At 41.1% G+C, this 25,603-nt stretch overlaps 1 protein-coding gene and 1 long non-coding RNA gene across 2 annotated transcripts in view; one reads left to right on the top strand and one right to left on the bottom strand.

Annotated features, from left to right (window-relative positions):
* The first annotated feature begins 387 nt into the window (after positions 1-387).
* LOC111868942 lies at positions 388-25,589 on the top strand. Its single transcript, XR_002843587.2, has 3 exons — positions 388-503; positions 21,836-22,039; positions 24,938-25,589. It is a non-coding gene; the product is annotated as an uncharacterized LOC111868942 (long non-coding RNA).
* Positions 22,282-25,603, bottom strand: part of LOC111868941 (neuroligin-4, Y-linked) — a 233,384-nt gene continuing 230,062 nt past the window's right edge. Inside the window, exons 8-9 of the mRNA XM_023860069.2 lie at positions 24,072-24,218; positions 22,282-23,431 (exon numbers count right to left, since the gene is read on the bottom strand). Of these exons, the coding sequence (XP_023715837.1) occupies positions 22,593-23,431; positions 24,072-24,218 (986 nt within the window). The 3' untranslated portion in view covers positions 22,282-22,592. The remainder of the gene's footprint in view (positions 23,432-24,071; positions 24,219-25,603) is intronic.

Here is a 25,603-nt window from a genome sequence, read left to right on the forward strand (position 1 = left end):
CTATGGCCGTGGGGTCGAGTCAACCTCTAACAGAAATGAGTACAAGCACGTCCCATATACAGAGTGTCACAGGAGGAATGTGCCAGACTTCGCGAGGGTGTTCCTTATGTTAAAGTATGCCGATATAAACCAAAATACCTAACATAAGGAACAACCTCCCGAAGTCTGGCACATTTCTCTTGGAACATCCTGTATATAGCAGTTCGTATGTCATTAGGTTACCACGATGCATACATCGGTGCGCACTGCAGTAACTCGTGTCAGAATCAATGAAACGTATGTCACTTTTGCGCGCACTTACACCCGAATCCTGGTCAGCGAGTTCTTCAAGCGTAGGTTTTGTTTCGTCAGTTTCCGCACTTGATAGCTTACAGGGTTCCGTTTCAAACGCCGGCCGCCGGTTACGTTCTGCTAAGTCCAGATATGGAAAGCTGAGACCAGGGACAGCCAGGGACAGAGCTGCCGTGTTTCCGAACTTGTGGGTAGCGCCGGTGGGTTGGGCGGTAAGTGAAGTTGCAACAGTAATAACACAAAACTTCTCGTGTATTCTAAGGGCAGGATTCTCATTAATACATAACTGTTGTCGTATCTCTTCTAACAGCAGCATACAGTTTTACATAATTATAATAATAAACGTACACTAAAACCTCAGTAATTCGGGGTCCATTTTTGCTTTTGCGTGTGTATTTCATTTACGCCGAACGCAGATATCTCCTGGATTTACTTCCAGGTTCTTCTCGACTTATATAAATATCAAAATACACATGCAGTGTCTAATTTGTACACAGAAAATATAATGTTATGTCTTTAAAATGACCCACATACATTTACGTATAATTATATTATATAATTCTGACTTTCCCCCTATCAGTCCGAATTGGTGAGGTTTTAGTTCAGTATCAAACAGTGTTACACTACTAAATTTCTTAAGAAATTCCATTAGTGACTAATATAATATTGAAATGTAGATAATGTTTCTTGGAAAGACAGAAGCTTTGTATTCAATATGACGGGGTTGTGGCTTTTTCACAAAATGGCAATTGGCACGCAAGACGTGAAAGATTGAGAGTGGCTCGCGTACCCACTTCGGTTGTTAAGACCCCGTTGCTATCGCTCGCGTCTAGGTTACCTGTCGAAAGGAATCTCGAAAGATAAAATGCAGTAATTTCCTTTATAATGTGTTGTGGCGGGGGGAACCAAGTATCTGCTCCACCCCCCCCCTCCGATTTCGGGGGAAAAATCAAATTTAAGGAAGAAGGAAATATCGAACATTAATAATAAAGGTAAAGATAAAGTTGTCCCTGTAGCAGGCCGTGAAGGCCCATAGGGTTGTGAGGCGCCGAGGCTTTCATATTTTCTAGACCAGCGATGGCCAACTGGCGGCCCGCGACTTGATTTACTCCGGCCCCCTGCCAAGTCTCAGGTTTATTTTCAAAAATCTTAAATTCACAGCTGTATTGGCATAGAATTCAGTTTTTAATAGGACGTTTCATTAGCTTACAGCATTTTGCGATTGACTGTATACGTTCTTACTGAGTTGGACAGTTCAAACGGTTTTCTAATAACTGTGTTCATGTCATGGAAATTCAAAGTTCGCCAACCCTACTTCTGTAGGGAGATGACACTGAAGGGAAGACCGTAGTGGTGAAGGATTTATGACACCTTCAAAATAATAACCATTCCCAGCTTGCTCGCGGCGATGGGATGTTTACCGTTTCTCTCGGCATCCTGGCCTTTGTTAAGTGCCAGTTTTAGCAGAAATGTCTCCCAGTTAGTGCGATTTTAGAAAGTGAAGTGTGATTACGGAGTGTGAGTGTAGAACTGTTTTTAAATTAAAATTGTGTTTGAAGTTATTGTGAGTGATACAGCATGTCAAATAGTAAATTGAGAAAAGTTGATAGCGAAAATAGGGCGTTCAAATCTGAGTGGGAACATGACTATTTTTTTATATTAAATAAAGACCACAAGCCACAGTGTTTAGTATGTTTTCAAGTGCTAGCAGTTTTAAAGGAGTACAACCTAAAGAGGCATTACATGACAAATCATAAACAGAAGTTCGGAAAACACTCTTGTGAATCAAGGAAAGTAGTCTGCGATCAGTTAAAGAAAAAACTTTTCCAGCAGAAATCTCTTTTTACCAATGAAACAAAACAACAAGAAGAAGCTTTGCTGGCTTCTTATTTCGTGACATATGAATTAATGAAAGCTAAAAAAGCGTTAAGTGATGGTGAATTAATTAAGAACTGTGCGATAAAGATGGCAGAAGCTTTCAATGAAAATAAGGTAGGAAACAAATTTCAAACAGTGCCCCTTTCAAAACAGACTGTTACTAGGAGGCTGGAAGATATTAGCAACCAGATATCTAATAATGTGAAAGACATTATCGCTAATTGTTCCTATTTCTCAATTGCTCTCGACGAAAGCACAGATGTTTCGGATACTAATCAGTTGCTGATATTTGTTCGTGCAATTAAGGAAGATTTTACAATTTTCGAAGAGTTGTTAAAAGTGTGCTCTTTACACAGCACAACTAGAGGTGTCGATATTTTTAACGCTGTTAAGAGTGCAGTGGAGGAATTCGGTGGTTTTGAAAAATTGTCCTCCATAGTAACAGATGGCGCTAAATCAATGACAGGGACAATAAGCGGTTTTGTTGGATTTTTAAGACAGAATCAAATTACTGTACCTACCTTGCATTGTATTATACATCAGGAGGCTCTATGTGCCAAATCAATTAAACTGTCTACCACCATGGCTACTGTCACAAAAATTACTAATTTGATCAGAGGAGGAAATCGATCACTCACTCACAGAAAATTTCTGACCCTCTTGGAAGAAATGGATTCTGCTTACGGGGACCTGCTTCTGCACACTGAAGTAAGATGGTTAAGCCGTGGGAAATGTCTGGTACGGTTCTTTGAACTCCGTCATGAAATAGCAACATTCCTAAGAGAAGAGGTTACGAATTCTGCTGAACTGCAGAATGATCTCGAAGACGTCGAATTCTTGAGAAACTTGGCCTTTCTCACTGATATCACTCAACACTTGAATGTCCTGAATCTGCAATTGCAAGGCAAGAAGCAGACAATATGTCAGATGGTTGGCTTTGTTGACAGTTTCCGTAAAAAGCTACATTTATTTAAGTCTGCATTGGACAAAAATAACCTTCTACATTTCCCTTGCTGTCGGAAACTCTCAGAAGAAGAAGAAGGCTTGGAGTTTAGGGACTACACTGAAATTATTGAAGATTTGTCTTCAGAGTTCGACCGACGATTTAACGATTTTGAAAGCTTTCGACCTGATATTTCTTTATTCAGTAATCCTATACATTGTGATATAGAATCTCAGCCAGGTCATCTGCAATTAGAGCTTTGTGAACTTCAATGTGACCCATCCTTAAACACATCTCAGGTTACTGGAATTGACTTTTGGAAACTGCTTTCACCAGAACGTTACCCACTGTTACGAAATTGGGCTCTCAAACTTTGCTCTGTTTTTGCAAGTACTTACATATGCGAGACAGCGTTTTCATCGCTGAAGCATGTAAAGTCTAAGAACAGGAACAGACTTTCAGATGTCGTGTTATCACATATTCTTCGAGTGGCAACCTCACAATTAGAAGTGGATTTTATATCATTGGTTTCCAGTTTTATGAAACCACAGTGCTCTCATTAAAACAGTGTGTATATGAGGATTTAGGTATAATCATTAGACCATAAAAACTATGATTGAAAGTCTTTTGTGCTCATCCCTGCTGAAAGAGGAATTTGTGCTGTTTTATGGTAAGTAATTGCACATTTCAAGGCATTTTATTTTTCTTTCTTAAATTATAATTGCATTTTCCCCCGGCATATATAAAACTAAACATAAGACATGATCTGGCCAGTGTTTCTTTAAGAAAAAATGCTCTGGGGGTAGAAGTGATAGAAGGCAATAAAATCGATTGGTGAAATTTTCAATATCGGCTTAATATTATTGGTGCAACGTAAAATTTAAATACATAGGTTTAAATGCACTGTTTTTATACGGGTTGTGACTGATTCAGTTTGGGGGGCAATACTCCCCGACCACTCTTCTGAAAGAAACACCGTATCTGGCCCCTGATGGTGTTCTATAAACTAAATTTGGCCCTCGAGATGTATTAGGTTGGCCAACGCTGTTCTAGACAATCGGCTCACAGATGGCGGTAGGGTTGTCAGCCTTACACACCGTCTCCCTTTATTCCCAGTAAGATTCCTCATACTCATTTCTGTTAGTGGCTGGCTCGACCTCAGGGCCATAGTGCAGCCAGAAGTATTATACGAACTGTAAAATTCAGTGACTTCATCGGGAATCGAACCTGCGACCTTCCGGCTTGTAGCACATTGCCTCAACCAACTGCGCTACCGCGTGCCCTCCCCAAATATTCATAATAAATGTTTAAAATTATTGATCTATCATAAATATTGTAGGACTATCATTAAAAGTAGTCTTAAGAGGCTCAAATGAAATTTGTATGGGCATCTTGTGGCTGGCCTTCCCCTCCAGAACTAGCTCCCCCCCCACACCCTGGAAAGACTTTTGGCATCCCTCATGATGTGTCGGTCATTCCGCGGGGTTTGATACTGGACCCGGGCATCTGCCTCTTTCAGAGAAGCCATTTCCGCCAGTCACGGTGCAAAACTGTTCTGACGCACCGTCAGCCCCACACCACGTTTCATTTCAGTAATTTCCCTGAATTAAATTAAGCGACCAACTCCATGGAGCAGGGTCCTTCTTGACTAGTGAAGCTTTCCTTAGTTAATTTAGGAAATTCCTGCAATTTTCAGAACCGGAATGTTCATCACCGTCCTCACAACATCCTGTCCTCAACCAGATGTATACAGTCTACACCGTCCCATAGATTTCCTTTAAGATCCATCTATATAATATCATCCCATCTACATCTAGAAATTAAAAACAGCCTCTTTCCTTTTGGCTTTCTACCAAAATTTTGCGTGCATTTCTTTTGACTACCATGATTTCTACATGCCTCGCCAATCCAGTCGTCTACGATATCGGAATCCTAATAATACAAATAGCGCAGCTCCGCGTTGCTTTGAATTTGGCGTTTAATTAAGATTTTCACGTGTTTCAGCGTATCTGAGGTAACGGATACACTCGGTGTTGGCGGTGAAAATGCTGAAGCATCGCTCTCAAGTTTAGCATTGCTTCATATCTGGGAAGGCCTAGGTTCAACCCATTGTTTTCTGAAATGTGATGCCGTGTAGACTGATATATCTTCACCGATATTTCGGAGGGACCTTCTGCAGCCATCTTCATGGTAGAAAACGACATACTGAACTCGTCTGTGGTGTTCTTCTCTCAGCCCCCCGTAGCCACGTGATGTACCTAGAAGCAGGCCAGGACCAGTTCCTTCCGAATCCTTTCCATTTCACCAATCGTTAGATGTTACTGATGATCAAGCCAAGCGTCGCCAAGCCTAAATCATATCACTTCAGCACAACTCACCAGAATCCCACTTCGTTCAGTGATGACGTAATTTCAAACTCTGCACCGCTGCTGGTGATCTGCTTGGATCACCACACTGTAGTCTATGAATGCTGACGGTGGACATTCAGCCATGCCTTGTCGAGCAGGCTAACTAGGTGGTAAATGTAGTCTGCTGAAAAAAATATCAGTTATTGAATATGAGATCATTTGTTACATATGGTCACGACTGTACTAATGTCTTTGTCTCCTCGAGGCGCCAGTGCGACGTACTGTAATGTATGTTATCTAAATACGTGTTAAACAGATTCTAATTACGAATCATCTGTTAAGATTTTATGTTTGAACAAAATGTGCCAGAACACTGGACGCTCGACGTAATTTTTTTCTTTTAAATTCGCTTAGTGGGGGGGTGGAGTCCAACTGGGTCCACTCGGCACGGCGGGCACTGATTGGCCTATTGTAGCCAGCCCCGGGTGATTATGATGGAGAATTTGGTGGAATGAAGATTGGCAGGGGAAACCGAAGTCCTCGGAGAAAACCCGCCCCAGCGCCACTTTGTCTACCACAAATCCCACTTAATCAGCCCCGGGATCGAACCCGGGCCGCCGCGGTGGGAAGCCAGCGACTAACCGCTTGACCTATGACGCCCCACGTACCTTGAGACTGAGGCCCTAGGCATTACTCCCAAACATTCTCACTATTTGAGATAGGAGACTCAGTAATGCCAGTACACTGGAGAGCATCTCTCTTAAGTTCTAACTTTTTCCTTATTCTCTTTCGTGAGCTGCCCAATTTCAGCCGAAATCTATGCAAGTTTTTATCTGTCGACTTAGCTTCGGGACATGCCTGCAGATCTGACACAGAAATCAGCTATAAGACTCAGCTGTAGATGACTCTGCAGAGGTCACGTGGGCTCAAGTTTTCCGTCTCTGTAAGGCTAGGAACACACAGGGACATCGGTCGTACTGAAAAATGTCGTATGATTTTTTTTCCGTACGACCTCCTTTTCACACTAGAGCGACCAAATACATTTCTTTGCTCTCCAACTGCCGTACGGTAGATGTCGCATGTCGTCACGCATGAAAGCTAAGACTACATTTTATATTCTACAACTTGATGCGACATGAACCGTACGGACATCGTACGACCAAAGTCGCTGTGTGTGTTCCTAGCCTAAGCGACTAGAACCTCGGAGGAAGGAAAGCGCCCCCGCATTCAAGGCCAGGAAGTTGCTAATGTACACGTGACACTGTGATTCAGAACTCAGTTTAACGTTTCTAGATTCGTATTTCATTTTGGATTGGCGGAATTTGGTTGTGACTGGAAAACCATCGAGTTCTGTAACAGGGAGCTTCTTCAACAGTTCGGTACTGAACGCTTTGAGAAGTTCGTATGTGAGGAATTAGTTACCGCAGTACGATTGGAGACTTTCAGTTCATTCAGTTTCTCCTGTTTGGCCATAGAACAATGCACACCCATGTTTGATTTGAAATCGCTGGATTTACCGAAGGAAATGTGCGGTCACACAACAGAGATTCAAAGCAAAGTGTCTGGTTACGCTTCCAGGGCTCGTCATGTCACGACAGTCTTTATTTCGGTAATTGTGGGGAGGCCATTTTGTGTTAAAATTTCTTTCTGTGCGTTGTTGGAAATGAACAAGTCACACTTGTTACGGGCACAACAGAGAACCGTTACCATCCAACAGGAATCTCGCCCCTTTGTTAGGGCACTTCAAAACCACCCGTTAATTTCTTAGTATCCGTGAGAACGCAAAGCATCAGCACTCAAACCACCTGACCGATATTAACTAAACTCGATATCGTAGGTAAAAATAAAAATTTCTCTGCGCGTAATTAAATAAGCGCCAAGCAAAGAAGATACGTGGGGAGTGGAGGTATAGCTCCACCCTTTTTGACCTCGACACTAGATGGAGGTGAGTGGTGAAATTCACGCCCCGACCGCTTTACTCTCCGCAGGATAAGAACCCCCAGTGTCCATTGTGTAGGAGGCTGGGCGGGCCCCAGAGCCGATCTGAACGCTCTGGGGAAGAGAGATATCTCTTGCTGGTGCCGGGGGTCGAACCCCGAGTCCTGGAAACCCGCAGCTCTTGAAAGGCTAAATATACACAAAATATTGTCAAGATATTTTCATTATGGCAGTTTGCTTAATGTAATGGTCACATCACTTAAAGACAAATCAACCTTACAAGTATTGTTTGAATGGCGACTTACACGAGCATTACCATCTGTACGGTTCGTATGAAGGTCGCATCAGTGACAGGCCTGAATATATCTTAGGATTATCATGTGAGAAGGAAAATTTCAATTTAATGAAAGTTATGGAGGTGGAGAACATGTGCGTTGGCCCTCATACGGTTTGCAGAACGCCCCCAGTGCCAGCGGACTCGTAGTCCGGCCGTTCGGTAAAGGCGGGTTTACACTGGGTCAACTTAAAGCAACCTGGTTGCCCTCCTCGGGCGACTACGTTTGCCGTCCAATTTATCAAGCAGCATGCGGCCAGGAGCAACCGTTGCCGCATGCGATCGACCCCATTTACACCGAGAGCGACTGGTTGCTTCAACTGTTACGTCAGCCTGTGTACAGATGTCATTGCAGGCAGTTGCTGCTGCGGCTTATCTCATTTTGAGCAGGAGAAGAAAACGTCAGAGAAGAGTGTGTCAGGGAAGTGGGCCCAGTGATCACCTTTGGCAGATCCGCTCTTCTTCTTTCTATACCTGTGGAAGGTCGTTCTGAGATTTGTAACCTTTTCTTTCGCTTCCTTCACCGAACATTTAAACTTCGTGGCTAATTCCGCCCACAGCTTCAACTTATTTCGGATTGTCTTTATAATTGGGATCCCGCAAATCCCGGAGAATGCTCTTTTCGCGGTATTCTACGATAAGGCACTTTGCTTTATCCGTATCGCAACTCATGACGCCGCATGCGAGTAAGCAACTGAACCCACTAGCGGCCTGGAGCAACCAGAGGACGCGGGACGCAAGCCGCATGCGGTTGCGCTGCTCAGTACCTACAAGTGGGCAACATGCAGCGCGGCGCGGCCCTAATTCTGAGAACCTGACATTCCCTCCGGTTACACTGCTGCTGAACAACAAACGGACGTCTTGCCCTTCACACTTCTGAGTTGCATCTTCTGGGATATAACGTCATGTAATCCGCTGAAAAGTCAACCGACGTTTCGGAGGAACGTGTCGCATCCATCTTCAGTGTCGACGTGATATATTTCTCTGAAACGTCGGTTGAATTTAACAGCCTAAAAAGGTAAAGCTGCCCTTGTCCTTAACTAATTAAGCACTACGGCATGAAGGCTTATGGAGGAGTGGTTGTATATAGTTCCACATTTTCTAGACTTCGGCACTAGGTGGAGTTGGTCAGCTTCACGCCTCTCCCGCTTTACCCCGGGGGGGAAAGAGCCCCCCCGATAACCATTCGATAGGAGGTTGGGTCAACGCCAGAGCCGGTCTGGACGCTGTGGAGACAATTCTTCATACTACCGCGACTCGAACTCCGACCCCTCGGGTCGCGCAGCCCGTAGCCAGTCGCTATACCGACTGAGCTATCGAATTTAACGGACTACACGGCGTTACATCAAAGATAAACGCTTCATAACCACCGGTGTGTCAATCTCAAATCCTGTGTATACAAATATTTGCGTTTATATATAAAGTGACGGGGCAGTGGGTAGCGCAGTTGATTAAGGCACTATGCTACAAGCCGGAAGGTCGCTGGTTCGAATATCAATGAGATCAGTAGATTTTTCAACTGCCTTAATCCTTCCAGCCGAATATGGACCAGGAATCTTCCTCGATCGGCGCGTAAGGCTGACAAACTCGCCGCCATCTGTGAGCCGATTGTCTAGACAAAGTGTGGGAGCCTCAACATCTCACAACCCTATGGGCCTCCACGGCCTGTTACAGAGATAGCCTTACTTTTTACCTTTTTATATGACGTGACGGTAATGTACCCAAATGAGCCATAAATTTAATTTGGCTCGTAGCTCTTCTGGAAGGGAAACAAATACTAAAGTTACTTGAAAACCGTACAATGAGTGGCAAATAATTCTCAGCACAGAAACTGTGGGCGAACACGAGGAAACTAGCAGGCGTTCAGGTCTCGTGACAGAAAAGCCAGTCGGAACATTAACCATACACGCGTAGGCCCGACGGATGGGACATTTTAACCAATATGGTGGCTATTGCATTTTGTGTAAACATGATCAGGAGTGCATTGTTCTTTGTTTCACCCGCTCGCCACGGTGAGGCACAGGATATGAGCGGGGACCTGAAACAAAGAAACAGAACAAAAACTCACAAAAACAGAAGACCTTCCATAAGAACAGCCAACAAATCTGAAAATAACAAAATAAACATTACCTGTGTTGCTGGTATGCTTGTATTCTCTTCTGTTACACAGATCTTCGTTTAAGTGCACAACTGTTGATCCCATACGCTGTACGTCTTAATATCCCTGTCCATGGAAGGCACACAAATGAGTGTATCACTTGTTTGCTGCGAGGCCCCTTATTAAAATGGGCAACTCAGACAAATCGAAAATACACACATTTGTATGTCACCTGGTGCAAAGAATTAAAACAAACGCACAAAAAAGTCAAAACTCCAATTATCGAACTGGTCCTGAGTACTCGTCGATGGATAAACTAAATCGCTGAGAGCTTCTTTTGTTGAAGACAAAAATAAAATTCATTGTGTATGTACGATACTCCATTAATATCGGAAATCGGAAATCAGAAATCAGCAAAATTCCTCCTGAGGCTTTACAAAATGCTCGTAGTAAGAATATTCATTCCTTCAAACACAAATTATTTATTACGTCAGTTCAGTTTTCATTTAGGTAAAAGATTTGTATTCAAACCGCAGCTCGGCCATTCTTAGTGACGCGTGAAATGTAGATGTCATAGATTCGCCTTAGTTTCTCAACACGTGACAATGTACAGTGCTTGACCGCGTTACAGCACTGACCCACCTTGTTTGTTTCTGCATGATGACAAGCGATGCCTTCCTTCGATGCTGAAGCTGCAGGATTGTGCATTGGACTTACCTTATGCACACCCTCATGTTGACAGTCGACGTCTTGTCCAACGCTGAAGCTGGAGCACATTTTATTGACTCACCTTATGAGTTTCCTCGCTATAATATTTCATAAAGAGAATTCACACCACAGTACAAACAAATAAATATGAAATGAAACATTCTATATATCAATATATATTTAAGATACTCATACTCATAGGTTCAGTCACTTATCTCTCAACACTGAAGTGAAAGACTGATCGAAACAAAATGAAGTTTTGTTTCCTTGAATCTTTATCCATCCAATGTGAGTTATTCACAGGGTGAGTCTGTTAAAGTTCTTTTTATCTCTCTCCCTCTCACATTGACTTCACTGTCGTGCCAGCCTTACCCTGTCAAGCCACACCCTGTGGTATAAAAAAATACACACAAAAACACACAGAAAAATGCTTAAAAACTACCCACACACATATCCTAAATTCACGCAGCATAACCGGAAATCCTATCGGGGGCACCTAACGGGGAGGGCAGGAGGACAACAACTTACAAACTAAAAAATATAAAATACTCTTTCCACAGGGTTGTAGACTCGACCTTAACCTAAGCCCTGAGTTATGGCGGCTACCAGAGCAAATACAGAGTTGCCTGGCATGGTGCTATGTTATTATCATGACCAGCCTGGGGCCAGACTGAACCGGCCCTCAATCTCTAAAGGTTCAACTGACACTGTTTTGGTTTCAACGATACATTTTGTGCGGAGCTCCTCTTGCCAGGGTCCCTGCTTCGAAGTCTCCTCTGGATGGCCACTGCTGTCTCCTCTGGAATGTTGCAGCCGTTGACAAAATTGATGGATATGGCACATCACTGTATCAATGAATACTCAGCGGGTCGTTGCGATCACACACGCACAACACAACACAGCACAGCACAGCACAGCACAGCACAGCACAGCACAACGCTAACCCATGAAAACAAACACGTAGGACTGGCAGTCTCCTCTTGAAACTTGGTACCAGGAATGATATTGAGTCTGCTGGGCCACTGCAGCGTGAGTTAAGTCCATGATGTAACGGTTTATATCACTGCACAGATATGTCTCCCCTAAATCCTCATGGAAGCTGTCATTAGTATTGCTATTTGAGGGTCACTTTTCTTCACAGAAGCTGGAATTTGTTAAGAAATTGCGATTTTGGAATCCGTTGAGCAGTATTTAATAACAACAGGATACTACTACTCCACAGCCAACCAATCAGGAAGTTCACATTATAAACACTGCACCTCTCTGCAAAGTGTCTTCACAAGTCCACCATTAACCAGTTCGTTTTAGCTCCCATAAACACACAACCAAATTTTGTAACACAAAAATGAAACTCGAGAAGCACACACTGTTAGCCTGAATGTATATATTATAGATATGTAAAAATGATTATGACTGGCTGGCCATGTAGATAGGATAGGTAAACATGATGTGCACATCATGTTGGTGGGGCAAGGAGAGAGGAGATGTGGGGATAACATTAAAATTAATCATAATCATCTATATTTGAAGACTTTAACAAGTTTAGCTAGGTTGGTGTCCACTAAATGCTTTGGGCATTTGCGGCATTCAGACTTGCCATACTGCCAGAATTAATTACATACATACCTCTAATGCTAGTGGGGGAGGGGGTGTTATATCTAATGGTAAGTGATGATTCCTTACTTTATATTTGTAAATAACACTATATATTCTAAAATATATAAATATAAAATAATCACTATGCATATTGGGGCTTAAATAGGGTCTATCTCTATTCAGACTTTACCCAAAGCTTAATGCTAAGTGCCTTAGCAATTACTAGTATGTAGATTATATAACACTGCTATATCAGTTACCATAGTTCATTTGCTTCTAGTCTTCGCCTATTATTGTTGCTTTCCTTTGAATAGATGAATACATTATGAAGCCTGGTAAAGTCTATGCTTTGCAGTGCCAGAGTTTGACTGCCTGTTCCTTCCTGCTGGTATCCTGTTTAAATTGCTATTCCTACAGCTTAAAGCTACCTCTTATACATTAACATTATATTTATATGTAGTCTATTATTGCCTGTACTAATTACACATCATATAGATGTATTTCTACCCTCTCCTGTTTCCTTACCGTCCTCTCCCACTCCTGCTTATATTTAGTTGCATATATTCCTATTGTCTGCCACTGCACTTTATTACTGCAGCCAGATCTCATCCTAACACACACTCTGGCACCGATATTCCTAAACCTCTTGTCGGAAACCTCATCCCTCCAAATCTTTGTTCCTTCCACCTCAACACGAGGCTTGGTTCTTACTCTGCTACATGTGGGGCAAATCCCCTGTTCATTGTTCCTCCTACCCCTTTCAGTCTCCTTAAACTCTTATTTTCCAGCTACTGCTCCTCTCTTGGCTTCCGCTGTATATAACTCTGTATATCCTTTCTCCTGCCACTTTCAATCATCATAATCCTGATACTGTTATCCTCAGTCCTTCCAGACTCCCAAATATCCCCTAAATAAGACATACCATGACAGTCGAGGCTTGGGAAAATACAGGTGCATACAGATTTGAATGCAGAAGCTGCTTGTGATATGAAGGTCATGGCAGAAGATCAGAGAACTAGCAATCTGGAACTGCAATAGACAACGCTTTGCAACGACAGACTGTAAATTACTATTTTGAGATTTCTGTATGTTGATAGCACGTGATGAATACAATCATGAGAAACATCAGAGCAACAGAGAGTGCCATATATGAAGGCAGTGGTCATCAGCATTTGATGACATAGTATGTTGGTATTGTCCTTGCGGAAGAAAATCATGACTAATATCAGAATAACAGAGGGCACCTTATAGGGAAGCTATGTTCATTATATTCATGGAATTCCATAGTGAATTTTTACTGAAGAAATTCACGATAAACCTCAGCCTTACAGAGAGACTGTATTTACTAACATTTAATGACAACTTTCATAATTCTTGCTGAATAAATTCACAATGAATATCAGGACAGCAGAAAGACTGTGATTATTCATTTCATGAAATTGTATATGTATTATTCTTACTGAAGAAAATCACGACAAAACTAGGTCTTATAGGGGGACTGTCTTCACTGATATCTGATGACATTTTATATTGGCAAATCTTGCAGAAGAAATTACGAGAAACCTCAGATAAGACAGAATGCCTTATAGAGAGGTTATGTTAATTAAAAATAATGAAATTTTATATTTTTAATTCTTTGTGAGGCTCAAAGGATACCTCAGCATGGCAAAGAATGCCTTAGAAGGATGTGGTTTCCCTCCATCTGCCTGTCTGTCTTGTCTGTCTGTCACACCTAACACCCATGTCTTCCATTAAGATTACTACAGCGTTGGTTTCAAATTGTTTTCAAATATAAAGATTAAAGTTTCTTCTTCGAAATTCATGAATGCATCCGTTCAGAACTCCCAAATACATTAATATATCCAGTGCATCTGAAGCACTGTTGAGAAAGGGAATTGAAGAAATGTTTTGTTTTATAAGTCTAAACAAGCGAAAGGTTGAGGGCACATATGAACGTACAAATTGTGATTAGTTAAGTTAGTGTTTGCCAGCCATGCAGAAAGAATGAAAGTGGACAGAGAAGTGTTAGTTGTTAGTGCGCTAGTGTGTTACTAGAGCAGAAGGATAGGTAATTTGTACGGTCATATGTGGAATTTCCATGAGGTATTTTCTATACCAAATTCTGACGCTATTTTAATGATTAAAGTTTAGGTGCCATCATTGGTATTGTCAGAATAAAGACAAGAACAGAGGTTCAACAAGTCTTTAAGTAGAATTAAATAATTTTAAGAGCTAAAATTGACATTCTAATGGTAGCACTAGCCGCATATAATTTACAGAATTAATGCTGAAAAATGTTACTAAATGATAAATAAGAAAATGATGAATTTAAGGAATTATCTTTCTTCACATAATCCCTACGTTCTGACATCTGTTTATATCTCTGAACCCAATACAGATGCACTGAAATGCAGAACTTTTGGCAGCATCTATATATATAATGCTGGGTAGCAAACAACTGTTTTGCCAGGATAAAGGCATTCTTTGTTTTTATTCTCTCGTGTCTATCTGTCTGTCTGTCAGGAGTGAAACATCAGAAGCAGTGTGCATGAACAGACACTGGTGGTACTCTAGACTGGAAAATCATATTAAACTCTTTGTTTTAAAGCTTTCTATATAGTCTGAGCATCTAATTTACTGAAAACTTTGATGAAACATCAACTGCAAAAGGGGTTGAATATAAAGCTCAGATAAATCTGCTTCTATTTAATGGGAAGAAAAAATCAGAAGTAAATAGGAATTAACAGCAGAAAATTGGAACAACCAGTGGTTCTAACTGTTCAGAATGTAACTCTGTTATGGAGGAAGTCTGTTAGGAACATACTCCGAGTAATACACACATCTCAGATACATTCAACGGTTTACAAAATATAAAATGGCTCAAAGAACTTGAATTTATAGGAGCAACATCACAGCAATGAAACAAACATCAAACAGGACAAGATAACATCAGCTGAAGTGTACTTCATGACACGAACACCAAGTGACACCACTTTAGAACTGGAGAAATGACAGAATTACTGAACATTTGAAGACATTTGGGGTCACCTGGGATATGATGCAGTGTACTTCTGTGCACGGGTACTCATGGTTCCTTCTTCACAGTATAACAGAATTGAAATATTGTCTTTCCATGCTCACAAGAGGCCAATTCTGGGACATATAATGATGATATTGCAAAAAAGAGATGAGCAATGAAGGGAAGGCATGAGAGAGGGAGACTGTCGTGGCCCATTCAAGCTCCTATCCATGAATGACTGAGAAAACCATGAAATATCTGTGTAAATACCATTGAAAATATTAGGCCTATTTAGGGCGTGCAAACTGACAAGTCAGAATGATGGCAATACTCTAAAATTAAATATTTCTACTGTTGTTCAGTTACTGACAGGCACGGTATCAGTCGTCCTGCATCTGAAGCTCGCATACGTATTGCATGCATTCAGTTTGCACATGTCTACCCTAATACTTGAACCCCTGACACAGACAGGGGTGGCTACAATCTGCGTCAGTCTTGCTGCCCTCTCAAAAGGGAAATTAGAAATAATCCTGTGAGATGGGTACTAACTTTTATGCACCCCTTTCCCACTGTTGTTATGACCTATACAACAAAATAACTTTCCTAGCAGCGACTTATTCAACTAGTAATTATAATTCCCTCAAGATGGATATGGCATATGAGGTGTATAATACTTTCCTATGGGCACCTTATTATACTACTAATTATAATTACAGAATAATCAGCAGTAATTCCATTAAGATGGATATTTCATCTTGCTTCATTGCCGTATACTGAACTAACTCTTCTAATGGAAATGGGGTTTGGATGGAAAAGAGGAAAAGCTGTGGCAGAAAGCGAACGTGGCCAGCCAGGGGTAGGCAAACTGAATAAAATCACGGAAATGTCAGTATACACGAAAGGTACAAGGCCTGAATTCGACGAGAAGACTAGCTTCTGAGCGCACAGTAACAGGGCGAGCGGGGCATTTGACCGTCTGCTTGTTACGTCTATCAACGCCGGCTGCTGTAGTTGTGTTTACCATAATGCTATGAGGACTAGCTTCTGAGCGCACAGTAGTAGGGTGAGCGGGGCATTTCACCGCCTGCTAGTAACTGTAAAAGTATTCTTATGAACTTATAAGTCACTTGCTTAGAATATATCAAAATTTTCATTTTTTCGTATCGTTATTAAAACGCGCCAAAATTGTTTTGAAGTTCACAACAACTATTTCATACTAATTAACGAATATTGCGAAGAGTAATTATGGAATTTAGAATCTAATAAAGTGCAATTTATGTAGAAACTACGACTGCAGAATTTACGGATTTGCTGTAAACGTTATATTGCGCAACACTGCATTATGATAACACACAACGTAAGTGCAGGTACGAAGGCCTATCCTTCAAGATGCAAAGTTTTGTAAAGTAGTTTTTTCATAAACTTAGCCGATAATTAATTTAATCGAATTAATATAAAGTCACACGTATCTGAAAAGCGTCTAATTAATTCAACTTACAGCACTGAACACTGACATACAGCACAAAAATCTTCAAAACTTGCGGAGTACCACTTCAACCCCACCATTTCACACGGCGCGCAACGACCCAATGGCGGGCTGCGATAGGTTGTGCATAAGGGAGCTGATCTCGATTCGTCCGAAGTGACGTCATCCTTATCGATAGAAAACTTGCTAATACAGTGGTGGTTCACGAGCAATATTTTACATGATAATCAAAATCAGTGGGCATTGATATTCAGAGATCCCTAAATTTCGGACGTACTGACATCGGCCCTTATATTAAATTAAATTAAAATTATAAGATGTTCCTGAATCCAAATGAAGAAAAGTGGCACTTCAAAACAAAGTGGTTAACAATTCAGATGAGAGGTACACTAAGAAAAAAGACTACAGTGGAGATAATTATATAATGTGGAGGTTCATTTTTGTAATCCGGAAAAGAAATCGTTGAAAAAAATGCGACGATAAACTGGTTCATCTAAATATTAGGCCCTGCAAGGATATAGAGGCATGGAGGTAAACATCCACTCTCAGATTTCGGGACTGCATGGAACAGAACGGTTAGTCTCTTAAGGCAGGGTCTTACAGTACCTACTTCGTCTCCAAGGATCGTACATGGACATAAATGCAATGGAAATTTGTTTGGTTTGCTGCGGATCGAACCCCGGTGGTCTATCAACATAGCCAGTCACTTTCTGATAGAATTATCTCCGCTCATCATGGATAATATTGTTAGATAAATGTAATGAAGGAAATTTAGATGGGTAGGTTAGCTGCAAGCACAGAAAAGCAAACTGATTATTGTTGAAAATCTTTGTAGAAATGTACGTATCGGGAGACTCAGAGAATAATATTAAAATAGATAGTTCAAGTCCAGTTGAGGTCAGTATTCAGTAAATTACAGAGTTGTGGTTAAAATCTTATTATTCTGCAAACTGTGGAAACACTAAAGACTGACATACATAAAACCGTACTGACGACAAGAAGCATTTGCTCGGCTTTATAGGTGTCTTACTTCTAACTTATTTAATGCCACTTGCCTAACTGAATATGTTGTGTAATGCAGAATGCCGGTATCATTGAGAATGTCGACTTGGAATGTGCTGAAATGGGTGTGGCCTCTTTTAAAGCATATTTGCTCAAAGCAAGCATTGTGGAGCCAGAGAAATAGCCGTTGCTAGCGAACGGCTCTGAAACAAAGTTCGTTTCTAGGCAACGGCCGCGAAACAACAGAACAACGTCCGTTGCTAGGCAGCAGGTTTTTGATAAGTAAGTATATACATACGGCCATTGCTGGGTGTCTCCTTCGCGGACAGGTACGTTCCCTTGGAGATGAGTGGGACAGTAATGTAAGAACTGTGTTTTCTATGTGGTTCATGCCTAGCAGTTATAAGCAAGACGAGGTTTAGAGCTTAGCCAGTTGATAGGCGGTGAAGAGAAGACTGGAAGCTTACTGTGAAATTGCCGCGAGTCAGTTGGAAGCGTTGGAAGGGAGCCGCCATGCAGAGAGGACTGGAGCCCGGAAGGAAGGGAATGGCTACTGTTAGAAGCCGTTACAAGGCAACTACTAGTGAACACACTGCGGGCTGGAAAAGATTTAGTGTCATTTTGTAAAGTGTGGAAATAGCAATAGCGTTATAGTCATTTGTAGTTACGACCTATAAGTGCTCAATAAATCCAATATCCAATCAAAAACCCCGTCAGTCATTCCATACTAAGTGACATACTATTTTAAAGCATTATTACAGCTTTGCCTGCAGTAACTGACTCAAATAACGTTCAAGCCCCGGTGTGGGCAGATAATGCTGTTTCAGTGTACCACATACTGCCTGTATCAAGCATCACACTGTAGTGGTTGGCTGTCTTGCTGCCTCTCCGTGAGATCGCAATCTTGGTCTCCAGAGAAGCCATGAAGATCAAGATTTTCTTGGTCTTCCTCAGTACCTTCCTTTCAATGTTAGTATCCGTTCTTCAAATATGGCACTACAATCCTATATGCTGTCGAATATACCATTCACAATCACTCTGCCGGCCGATAATATACGATCTTATGAAGGTGAGAAACAACTAGACCAGGAACAAGACAGAACTGAATAAATTAATCGAATGAACGAACAAATATATATACTATATATTACTGAGAAGCCCGCGCCATAGCTCAAGCGGTTAGTCCCTGAATTCCCGCCGTGGCGGCCCGGGTTCGATCCCGACTCTGGTCAAGTGGAATTTGTGGTGGATAAAGTGGCGCTGGGGCGGGTTTTCTCCTAGTACTTCGGTTTCCCCTGCCAATCTTTATTCCATTAAATTCTCCGTCATCATACTCACCCGGGGCAGGTACAATAGGCCAATCAGTGGCCGCCGTGCCGAGTGGACCCAGCTGGACTCCCCCCCACTGTATTACTGAGAGCGCGAAGCTGACCATTCACATCGACCCTTGGGCCGTGATCTGGATTGCGTGGAATTCTGTCCTCACGCCGTCTCTTCGCCTTCATGACCCTGTCGATAGTCTCACAGCGATCCAGTGTTGTGGTTTGATATTCTTATAATTTGTTAGTTGTTTTATTTTTATTGTTGTTAATGGTATATTTCATGGAGTTAGGCTTCATCGGTTGTGGTAATAGAAACTAGCAACCTCTGAAGACGTGACGTCACCCAGCTGACTGGGTTGAAACAAGCGAATGACGATGCAGGCAGCTGTACGTCCACCCCGGCCCACCCCACTAATCCTTTCATACACCTTCATTACTACAGGGTCATGAAGGCCAAATATGTCTCCTGCTTTACCACAAATAATTTAGAAACAGAATACATAACCTAAAATTGCCCTTGTACGAATGTGCATTCATTAGTAACCAAATTTCAAACCCTAAATATTTTGAACTTCTGTCACTTAACAAGAACTGTAGATTCACTGTAAACTAACCAAATGGCCTGAGTTCGAATCTGAAGGCTTCCATATGTAAAAGCATAATTTCTCAAAAAAATATACTTTTCTCATTCAACTCCAGAGTCTTCTGCAAATTGAAGTCTGTTAAATAATAGTTTTAAAATTATATAATTACGTTATAATTCTACAGATATGTGGCACTTCAAGATCCATGTTTAAGTACATATACAGATTGTTACATAATTAATGTCAACGAGCTACCATAGTATTTAAAGGAGTGTTTTAACTCAAATGTGCAGAACCTTGGAAAATAATTATTCTGCCAGTGAAAATATTCCCTTGTTTCTATGAAACATTAAGATTTATCACAATTTTCACAAAAGCTCACCTATCTTTACCAATCCAACCCAGCTGATACCCCCATGCCCTGTTTTTATCATTCTTTCATTCATTCAATTCCTATAGCTCCTTCTGAAGCATAGGCAATCTGTGAACCCTCATCTGGTCCTGTTATACCCTGTTTTTATGGAATACACAAACTGAACAGATAGATTATTGTGTTGGAAACTGAGATGTGTCCTGGCTTTTGTTTGGTCCTTACTGGGACAGAACGTAGGTGTGCAAGTATAAAAATGTGCACACTGCAGCCAAAATTGGGCATTATAAATAAGCTGCTGATCTTAATAAGAGTATTTACATAATAAAACAAAATTATCAGCCTATTAATGTTAATTTTAGCATTTTCTTTGGAACAAGATATTATTGCTGTCTGTTCCAGATGGCCTTATGCCCTGCCATATAAGAACTGTAGGCCAAGTCCCTGTGGCAAACATCAGCAAAGTTGGCTTAAGTAGTAACACTTCTTTGCAAGGGACACCAACTACCTTGACAGATTTGTTATGTGGTTTTCCTCAGTCTGGACATATCTGGAATAATATCTGAAGTTAGGTTATGATCTCTACCTGCCACATCATTTCCAATCCAGTATTCACTACTGTCAAATCCATGATGCTATATTGTCTGTCATGGACAGCATTGTTAAATGAACAACTACTCTATGCCAAACAACCCTTAAGCCCTGCCAGAACATTTTATTTCTTATTGAAGCTGATCACCAACCAGTGAACAGACTCTGGGCACTGGAGACACTCTGTATTTTTTCTGCTGTTGGGGGGTGTCACATCACAGACACCTTGGGATTTGGGGCATGGCATGGCATGTAATGGGACACGTTCCATAGGTCACTGGTTCAAAGATAAGAGTACATTCAGGAAACGTTTGTCATGTATGAATTCAAAGACTGCCACAATTCTGTTTGCTTTCTGCAACATTCACATATATTTGTTATTTATAATATTATCATTAGACTGTGACTATGATGAGGAATACTGATGAATTTTGTATTTCATCTATCAATAGCATTACTTGAAAAATATGCATGAAATCTGGTATCACTGGTGTGCATTAACATTTTATTGGGTACTGGTTACTATATGTATCACCTGCTTCATTAAGAAAACGCTGCACCTTGCCCACAGAATGTATCTGTGTTTTGCACATAATTCTCCTAATAAACAGCAACTGTTTTCCTTAAGTAGCAAACCAGCTGATAACTTCCCATCTCACAGAGAACACACAGTTTCCCCAGTGACCAACCTGTTAATGTTGTTAGGAAAAATAAACTTGTTTATTCTGAGAATCACATCACGCACATAAATACACTGTGTGTGCTGAATGCAGAGTTTTTTAATGTTACAGCAGGTAACCCATACCTTCACTATTGTATTGTAAAGGAGCTGTTGCCATCAAACCATTTTGTGAATTGTCATGTTATTAGTTTCTGTTTGTCTAAAGAATATACTGCACCTAATACAACAAACTAAGCTTCAGTAGTGTTAGGGATGTATCCACCTCACATGATTATGACCTCACCACAATGTATTGCTCATGTTGACAGAAAGTTAAACTGATGAGGACGCCTGCAGTGGCATATTCTTCACACCAATGGCATTCCAATGAAGGAACACTTTGTAATTCCAAATTTCACTTAAATTATATTATTTTTCTATACACAAAATACCATGGGCACTTGGGGAAGGGGGGCAGCATGTGCCTGCACCCTTGGACTTTTTGGAGAAAGTCACAGTAAAAAAAAAAGGAACTATACCAAATATTAATACCAATTATTTTAATGAAGTCTACTATTCTGAATACACAAGGGCAGTCAGTGAAAACAGTCTTGGAGGTAAATTCATGAAGAGACTTTCTGACTGCTCTGCCTTGTTCACAACCAGCACTGGACGTCATGAGTAATGAGGAAAACTAAGAGCATGCTTGGTCAGCAAATCTGGGAGGACTGTCTTCTGGGATGCCTAGGAATGGTCTTAGGCTCATTTCCCACCCAAAAGGAAAACCATCCACAGCTCAAGAAACTGCAACGTGCTTTTCATGAAAAGCTATCACATCTCAAGACAACACTGCCAGGATCTTTTCCAAAGGTAGGTAACCAGATTTCCAAAGGGGAGCGGACAGCTATAAATCTAACTCTTCTCCATACTGCAGTTGCTTTTTAGAGCTTCTGCTCCACCATATATCCAGACCACTTCCTCTCTGCACAGCTTCCTCTGCTTGCTTGGCTTACTCTGACTGACTCTGAAGACAGATGCAATAGATTCCTCCAAAACATCCATAAACTTCTGCTAGACTACAGGATGTACTTCCCATAAAACGGTCTATTCAGTGGGACCTGTGTTTAGGGTCAGTTACAATGGACATGACTTCAACTTCAACTGATCCATGCTTCACTGCTGAGCTTGCCCTCCTACATAAGTGCAACTACTACCGCAAAGCAGGTCTGAACTGTATTAAAATATGCATTGAAAATATATGTACTGTATTTTATTGAGTCTGTGGAACAAGTTTCGAGGACAGTGTAAGTACGATGACTAAGGAAATGACAATGAAAATATGGAATACACTGAAAATCGTCTAACAAAATTGTTAACGCATGTTAATGTTTGTGACAAGGAAAGGATGTCACAGGTGAACACATCACACAGAGATCTCCTGTATTTGCACTCGCTTCTTCATGCTTCCAGGTGTCTGAGGACAACCTTGCTGACGCAAGATCCCTCCACTTGCACCAATTTGATTACACTGTGAGGGTGGTAGTGTTTTGGGTGGTGGGGGTGGATCTGGAATGGAGGGGCTGGTTAGGTGCGGAGGTAGTGGTGGAGCCTGTGTGTTCTGTTTCTCGGCAGGTGGCTCAGTGTTTTCACTGGGATCATAACTTGGAGGCTGCTGTTCCGTGTTAGTGCAGTTTGGCCTAGTTTTTGTTCCGGATGTGGGCGATGTTTTGAACTCCTGCAGTGGGAGTTCTATCGCTGCAGCTGATGCGGACGGGTGGAGATGCTGCTGCGAAGTTGACAGCACCACGTGATCCACAAGTGCATGCTTACTCTCAAAATGGTGTCCGTCTCCTGAACTACTGCTGCAACTGCCCACCTCTGCCAGCTCCTCCTTTTTCTTGTCACCAAAATGTCCTCCTGAGCCCCCTCGGTCCCTCTGATGGTAGATCCCTGCGAAGATGAGAATGTTGAGGAGCAACAGGAAGCACCCGACTGCTATTGTGACTGTCAGTGCTGTGGTGTAGCTCTGGTAATGGCTGGACGCGAGTTTCCGCAGCAAGTTGTTATGGTTGCTGCCGGGTCGCAAGGTTCCACTGTTCACTGTGTTGCTGGTCACATTGGGCGGACATTCTGTGGTAGTGCTGCTGGCTGGATCTGTCTTTGTGCTTGTGCTAGGGGCTGCTGTTGTTGGAGTCATGACAGTACTGGATGTGTGCTGTGGGGCCAAGTTGGGTCGCTGCAGGGTTTGCGGCCTCACTGAACCTGGACATCAAAATATGATTTGTCATTAATTCTACATTATTATGGGAATATGAATTTGGCTTAAAATATTCTGTGCCTCATTTCCCAACAAAAAATTGAACTTGAAATCTTCAACTAGAAATGAACATCATCGCAGAAATTTACAATTTCTACTTTGTTTTCTATAATCTGTGCATTTGAATGCTGAAGTAATTCTTGGGACAATTCTGTAAATTCTGCATCTAATTTGTAAATCAGTTTAAAATGGTAAAGGACACAAACGTATGTTTGATCCATCTTCTCTCAGTAATAACTCTGCAAATGCAGATTAAAGGTGCTCAAAATTATGTATGAGAAAATTCTGATTTTATGTTCCCATACTCTGTATTAACCATGAGGACATTAAAATTAAAAAAAAAAAAAAAANCACAGACTTAATTTTTGGCAGCATGAGGAAGGATAATTGGCAAAAGTGTCTAATAATGTATAACTAACTAAACTGAAGAAATACTGTGATATATTTAATACAGGTAGCAGTACACAGATATCTCCATTTTGTAAAAACCTGTCACATTAGCACATGTCTGTGTGGTTAAACCTAGCACTGACTGCAAAACATTGTGAACATACTTAAAAGAGTCTGGGGGATGGAAGAGCTCACCCTCATAAAACTGTGCTCCTTCTTCCTGAAAGTGGTGATGTCGCATGTTAAGATCATCCCCTCCAGGCCTGTGCAACTGAGGAATCAGGTTCAACCACAGGGACATCTTGTGGCCACGGTAGTGATTCCTCATCTCTGGCCTCAGTCCTGTAACATGTCAATCAGCTTTTATAACAACTGAATAACTTTCTTCAAGAGAGGGAAACACATTAATAAGACTGGAAAGATGTTGGTCACAAACTATAGCTCAGTCCACAATGCATCCTATTTATTTTGTCTTTCTCCTTTTCACTTTCACAACATGTGTCAGCAATATATGGCCATCATCTGGTGTTCTTTTGTCAAAAATTGATTCACTGTGTGGTATATCCAGCTCCTTCTATCAGATATGAATGTGACATGTCCTAATTTAAAATAATGGACTCTATTAAAATCAATAAAAAGCAAATAAAGTCTAGTTAAAATTTCGTTTAATTTTTTTTCAATACTTTTCTTGGACCTGTTATGTAGATAAAGCCTACATACAAGGAACAACAATGCCATTACACAGGGAGGGTGAGGAACCTACAGGCATGGGGCACACATGATAACTACTTCAATAGTTTGAGAGCTACATACACCCAAACACCCATTCCACTGTGCAAGTAGTCCAAACAAAGAAAATCTACACAGTGATATTTGTATAAAGAGATGACAGCCCCCAAGAAAATATTGAAAAATTTGAACTAAATGTTAACTAGATATTATTGATTTTTTTGACTAACCTGACATTCACATAATCCATTGTTTGCTTTTATTTTGAAAGGAATGTTTATAAACATAACCTTAATCAGTGCATGCTTTTTAATTTGTTACATGTAACACAGGTAGTGGAAGTTCCTCAGACCTTAGCCATCAGTCTACATTAAATGGACTCACATGCTACATGCCCAGGGGTATGTAAGGTTGGTAACATATAAGAAGCAAAGAATCTACATAGGTTATTTGTGGAAAAATAATTTCCTAGTTGCAAAGAAGACACAGTATAGAATATTAATCTTGAACTTGCAGAAGAATGTTTAAATAAGTAAAATTAGTCATAATTAGCCTTTAAACCACAATGGTAACTACATGCACCATCTGTATTAACTTTAAAAACTTCTTAATGTTGTCACATTGTATTTATATGTTGCATTTTTCTCCTGTGAAAAGAAACTGAGTGTGCACCTTAAAAGGGCTGCTCTCCTATCTAAATTTCCCACTACCTAGATTGGTTACCTTTTCTTATTCCTGTCCTAGGGTCCCATAACAACCTGCAGTACAGTTTGCCAGTATAGCCAAGTCACTTCCTGAACTTACACATTTCAACCCTGATGACAGAGGCAGCATGTAAAATGCCAATATATGCCTGTCAGAAGACTACATCATGACACAGACCTGGTCAGAACTGTTAATATTTGTACTTCACCTACAGATAAAGACCAAGTTTCGCAGACAATCATATTACAAGTACACTACAGGAACATATGAGTGGCTATTATGACATTGGGTTA

The sequence above is a fragment of the Cryptotermes secundus genome, unplaced genomic scaffold (assembly GCF_002891405.2).
Source record: "Cryptotermes secundus unplaced genomic scaffold, Csec_1.0 scaffold976, whole genome shotgun sequence".
Taxonomy (NCBI): Eukaryota; Metazoa; Arthropoda; class Insecta; order Blattodea; family Kalotermitidae; genus Cryptotermes; species Cryptotermes secundus.